The sequence below is a fragment of the Saccoglossus kowalevskii genome, chromosome 2 (genome assembly GCF_978046115.1).
Source record: "Saccoglossus kowalevskii chromosome 2, keSacKowa6.1, whole genome shotgun sequence".
NCBI lineage: Eukaryota > Metazoa > Hemichordata > Enteropneusta > Harrimaniidae > Saccoglossus > Saccoglossus kowalevskii.
The window spans coordinates 31,636,125-31,642,124 of record NC_140642.1 but is presented as its reverse complement, the minus strand read 5'-3'; the positions used below and the strand labels follow the sequence as shown (position 1 = coordinate 31,642,124).

Sequence of the window (6,000 nt, the reverse complement as noted above, 5' to 3'; positions counted from 1 at the left end):
CATGCGCACGTCATGTCAATATATAAAACTGTGTACACGGAACAATTCGAATGTCATTTCTATTAAACTAGTCATATTTACATGCAGTGCACTGACTGTACGAGTAATAATTATTTAGACAATCATGAATGTAAGTGGCGACCACGTTTATGGAATGAACGTTTAGTATAACATCACACCTTGGTATTGCACCTTGTGCCAGTGATGCCCCCAATCTGTCAGTATTTAGTGGGTTATACTATCTCACCGTAATGAGTGATTATCCCATGTCTGTAGTAACCCAGGTGGGCGAGTATCCCATGTTGCAGTAACCCAGGTGGGCGAGTATCCCATGTCTGTAGTAACCTAGGTGGGCGAGTATCCCATGTCTGTAGTAACCCAGGTGGGCGAGTATCCCATGTCTGTAGTAACCCAGGGGGGTGAGTATCCCATGTCTGCAGTAACCCAGGTGGGCGAGTATCCCATGTCTGTAGTAACCCAGGGGGGGTGAGTATCCCATGTCTGTAGTAACCTAGGTGAGCGAGTATCCCATGTCTGTAGTAACCCAGGTGGGCGAGTATCCCATGTATGTAGTAACCCAGGTGGGCGAGTATCCCATGTCTGTAGTAACCCAGGGGGGGGGTGAGTATCCCATGTCTGTAGTAACCTAGGTGGGCGAGTATCCCATGTCTGTAGTAACCCAGGTGGGCGAGTATCCCATGTCTGTAGTAACCTAGGTGGGCGAGTATCCCATGTCTGTAGTAACCCAGGGAGGTGAGTATCCCATGTCTGTAGTAACCTAGGTGGGCGAGTATCCCATGTCTGTAGTAACCCAGGTGGGCGAGTATCCCATGTCTGTAGTAACCCAGGTGGGCGAGTATCCCATGTCTGTAGTAACCCAGGGGGGGGGTGAGTATCCCGTGTCTGTAGTAACCTAGGTGGGCGAGTATCCCATGTCTGTAGTAACCCAGGTGGGCGAGTATCCCATGTCTGTAGTAACCTAGGTGGGTGAGCATCTCATGTCTGTAGTGACCCTGGTTGGAGATTATCCCATGTCATGGTAGCCCTGGTGGGCGAGTATCCCATGTCTGTAGTAACCCAGGTGGGCGAGTATCCCATGTCTGTAGTAACCTAGGTGGGCGAGTATTCCATGTCTGTAGTAACCCAGGTGGGCGAGTATCCCATGTCTGCAGTAACCCAGGTGGGTGAGCATCTCATGTCTGTAGTGACCCTGGTTGGAGATTATCCCATGTCATGGTAGCCCTGGTTGGAGATTATCCCATGTCATGGTAGCCCTGGTGGGTGATTATCCCATGTCATGGTAGCCCTGGTGGGTGATTATCCCATGTCATGGTAGCCCTGGTGGGCGAGTATCCCATGTCTGCAGTAACCCAGGTGGGTGAGCATCTCATGTCTGTAGTGACCCTGATTGGTGATTATCCCATGTCATGGTAGTCCTGGTGGGTGATTATCCCATGTCATGGTAGCCCTGGTGGGTGATTATCCCATGTCATGGTAGCCCTGGTGGGTGATTATCCCAGGCAAGTAGTGGCCCTGGTTGGTGATTATCCATGTCTGTAGTGACTCTGCTGGGTGATTATCCAATGCCAGTCATTAACTTTTGTGCTATGGTGTTAGTAGTGACCATAACGGTGGGTGTTTATCCCATATTAGTGGTGACCTTGGTGGGTGTTCAACCCACGCCAGTCAGTGACCTCAACGGTGGGTGTTTGGAATATAGTGATAGCTAGTTTTTCTGTATTCACCTAAGAATTCACATAGTTGGTATATCTTTAATACATTTGTTAGATATTTCAGTCAAATACAAACTGTAGCATGAAATGCATCAACTTTCTTTACCACCCATGGAAATCAATATAAAACATTGATAATAATGCTTGGTAAAATGGAAAAAAAAGTGTGTCTTACTTTTTCCTGGACCAAAACTACTACATTAGGTAAGTGCAGGAATAAATTCAACATTTCATACATTAAAAGGCACACTCACTTTTCTTGTGAATTGATGATTTTTGAGTTGTGCATATCCAAAATTACGTTATTTCCAATGGAAGTTCGTCGTGACTCACATCAATGATTTCACACATGTTCTAAGAATGTTCGTATCAGTGTATGGCAAATCCATCCCTCTTGTCACACGCAATGGCAGGAACGTTCTAATTGGTCAGAAAGAGCTATTAATATTTTAGATATCTGTGCTGATAGGATAGCATCACAGTCATTGCTTAGAGCTCGTTTGCATTTTACGTAAATGAACAATGTATTTCTTCTATACAGTGACTAAGTTGCACTGGACCCCTATTGAACAGAAGGTTGATGTGCGATGACTTCAGCACTACCGGTACAATGGAAATATGGTACATTTCTGGGGAAATTATTATATTTCACACTTTTATTACAAATTTACAGAAATATTTTTTTTTCAAGGTATTGCAAATTTTTCTTGTTGGGGCATTTCACTCGGACACAAACAAATATCGACAAGTACATATAATGGATTGAAAAATATACCATGATATCTAACTATGCAATACAGGACATGTAAAGTCCCTTCTGGCATTGAACTTGAGCATGATGAAAAAAAAGCCATTTATATTGAAATGGGAACGTTTTTTGGTAGAGAAAAGGACAGATGTACTGGACTTATCAGGTCATCGTAATAAAAAAATGTGCGTTCTTCTTTAATTCTTGAGAGGTAGACATGGAAACACATTTTTTTTAAAGGGCAGTGATCATTGCAATGTTTATCATAGGTTCATAATTTTTTCTCCCAAAATTTGAGTGCAAAAATTATGCATTTTTCTGTGATTACTTATTGGCCGAGATCTTGATTAAAATTTTGGAAGCAATATGAAAATTGAAACGTGTGTTTTATTTAGTGAAAGGTGACGAATAGTACCTTTGGGTTTTGGACATATTTAGTGGGAACATTTTGAAAAACTCCCTGCTTATGTACAAAAAACTGCAGTGAAATTCACGCTACAAACAAATTTCATCCCATTCCTCTCTCCCCAAAAAAGTATTAAAAAACAAAACAAATAAACAATTCTAAATAAGGTAATGTTTTTTTTTTAGTTTCCATGATTGTAAAAATTTGTTGATGTACAAAATATTTCAATTAATGTACAAAGGTGATTCTTTACAGTGTTTATACAAAAACACTGTAATAACTTACAAATCAAAAATAGTTACATAATTTGGTTATTAGCATTAGATTAGCATACCAGAATAAATACGCACAGTATAAAAACAAGTCGACTTTTCAGACACCATTTGTCACACCCCCCCCCTGAAAAAATCTGTTTCAAATCACACGAACCAGGCTGCTCTGCTCCAATCACTCGTCAGCGGTATACGCTACAATCAACGATATCAGTTCGTTTCATTACGACCGTAACTTCAGCTATTAAATCGGATGCTATGTAGAAACATACACATCTGAATAAATATCAGTATTATTTGATTATTTCAATGCTTAATACACTGGCATATCAATTTTCAAACAGTGACATTTAATATACTTCCGCAACCCGCCCTCCAATACTGTTAAATAATTAAAATATATGTGTAATTTATCCATATTCATAAAAAAAGAATATTACTAAGCACCTTGTATTGCAATCATTGCAATGACATTGCATTTACCATAGTTTTCATGCCAAATACCCCATTAAAAAAGAAATTAAAATATGTATGAATGAAAAAATGTTATGTATCTTGTTGGCAGATATTTTTTGCTATTTCTGAAAGGTTTAATAAGTTAATAACACACATAGTGTGGTGGTATATATATTCAGATGTTGATAAAAATCTGAACAAGTTTGAGTCATTTTTCCATAATAAGGTTTCCAATATTCAACAATTATTTAAAAAAAAAAACAAATAAAAAATTAATGATAAAAAAAAATGATGCTGTTAAAAAAAAAATAATGATGAGGAAATAATAGTCATTAGATTCATGATTATATTAATATCATTACATAAATTTAAAATGCTGTTGAAATTTAAAATGCTGTTTCCTGAATAACTTTAATATTGAAAGGAACTCACGCTGGTATTTTCTACTACTTCACCCACATGATTGATGCATAACATGATTCCACCCGAGGTTTTCCCCGTGCCAGGTGAGATTCTCTGGACATCGAATCTGCTAATCGTTCTGCCATCAGCAACATCGAAAAAGGCACTGCTCATTTTTTTTTTATTTGAATCAGCATCATCTTCAGCTTACAATCTTTGGAGTTCCTTCAGCTAGCTTCTTTCGTAGTACATTAACAAGTCTTTCCAATCTGTCATTTAAGAAGACAAAAAAAAGAAAAGAAAAAAACTTACAATGGAAGTAGTGCTAAGGTTAGAGTTCACATCGAAGGGCTGTTACACCCAGTGTCAACACCATTATACTCTGTCATAAAAAAAAAAGTGAATTGGTTGTCAGGGCCATTGTTATGCCAAAGTGGTGTCAGAGTGCTTCAAGTACCAACGTCATTACGTGCCTAGAGCGACAAGTATCAATAAATAAAATTAACTACAGTATTGTCATTAAATAGAAAGTCAAATAACACATTAATACGTTAGCCCTGCAGTAATTGTGAGCATAACTGTAACTTTTTTTTTTTTATGAATGAAAGATAAAATTTGAGGGAGATTAGTTTTAAAACACTTAATGGGGAGGAGTTTCGGATTAATTCTGTGTACACCATGATTAGTGGCTTGATTGATACCGACAACACATTTTCCGTTGAGAATTGTTGGGAAATTGGAGCAACGAGTTGAAAAGACGTGCAATAATTGGCAAAATTAACTATGATTGAAAACTTCTCTGAGTTTCTTCAGACTTGGATGTCTATTAACACTCACAATGGACTGAGTCGCAGAGATTTCTCATGGGTTTAAAACAGTTGACAGGACACAAGCAATGGTTATGGCTAAAGTTCACGTGTTTGCTGCAGGCAGGACTACAACACATCACTGGATTTAAATGCTATAAAAGGACACTAAGTTCTTAAGCAAAGAATTTTATTCTAAAACAAATTAGGGTTGGGACGGCGAGTGAAGCTCGCTCAACTGTGACTATTTCTGTGGGTAGTTCATTTTGTTAGAAGCACGGTAACAACAAACACGCCATAATTTACACAACGTACTACACATCTCTGCTGCAAAGGTACTGGTACATGTAACAGCAGAGTCGTGTTTTATTTCCATTCATCCACCGGGGCTTGCGAGGCCGTCAAGATGGAATTTCACAACATCTGTGAATTTACCTTTACACAACGGAAAGGGAGTGCACGATAGAGAAGGTGGTATTTTGTAATGAATGGCTAGTCGGTGTTATATCGGTCTTACGTTACACGACTTTTCTGGTACACATAAATATTATTTTTTTTTTCAAAGCAAGGTTTGTAAGAATCAGGAGTTAAACCTGAATGAATTTACAATGTTTTTGTTGGACATACATCGTCAGGCGGCTTTTCATGAGATGCAGGATTATCGGATCTGTTATTACAAGCTGCTTATTCATATCTCCTGCGTAAAAATACACTTAGAGCATAGCTTGGGGGTAGATGGGACGGGAAAATCATACAATACAAGCCGACAATCCGTACGACAAGCTGACGTAAGACAACAGCATTAGTGACTGCACTGATGAATACAGATGCAATTAGCCGGCCATACTCTCGGATGATGTTACCTTTATCTCGTACACACTTAATACAAGCGTGAAACTTGATACATCACATGCAACAGTAACGTGGGCCAGGCCCCTCGCCCAGAAATTAGACAACGTATGTTAAAACGTGTACAGTCACACATAATTAAACTCGTTCGGATCACACAACAATTTGTTAATCATCGGGAATTGTCACCTGAAAAGTGGACTATGTTTAAGTAGTCAATTAATTAACTAATTGATATGCAATTGAAAATTCAACAAGGTCTGCATTACTTTGAAGCACGGTCTCAAGATGGGCTATAATTGTTTAATTAATAATCAAATGAGCTAAT

The 6,000-nt window shown here is 38.8% G+C and overlaps 1 protein-coding gene across 1 annotated transcript in view; it reads right to left on the bottom strand.

The window, feature by feature from the left end:
- Window positions 1-1,752: 1,752 nt before the first annotated feature.
- The window catches only part of LOC100378067 (mirror-image polydactyly gene 1 protein), a 43,244-nt gene continuing 38,996 nt past the window's right edge, over window positions 1,753-6,000 (bottom strand). Inside the window, exon 11 of the mRNA XM_078008609.2 lies at window positions 1,753-4,286. Within this exon, the coding sequence (XP_077864735.2) occupies window positions 4,220-4,286 (67 nt within the window). The 3' untranslated portion in view covers window positions 1,753-4,219. The remainder of the gene's footprint in view (window positions 4,287-6,000) is intronic.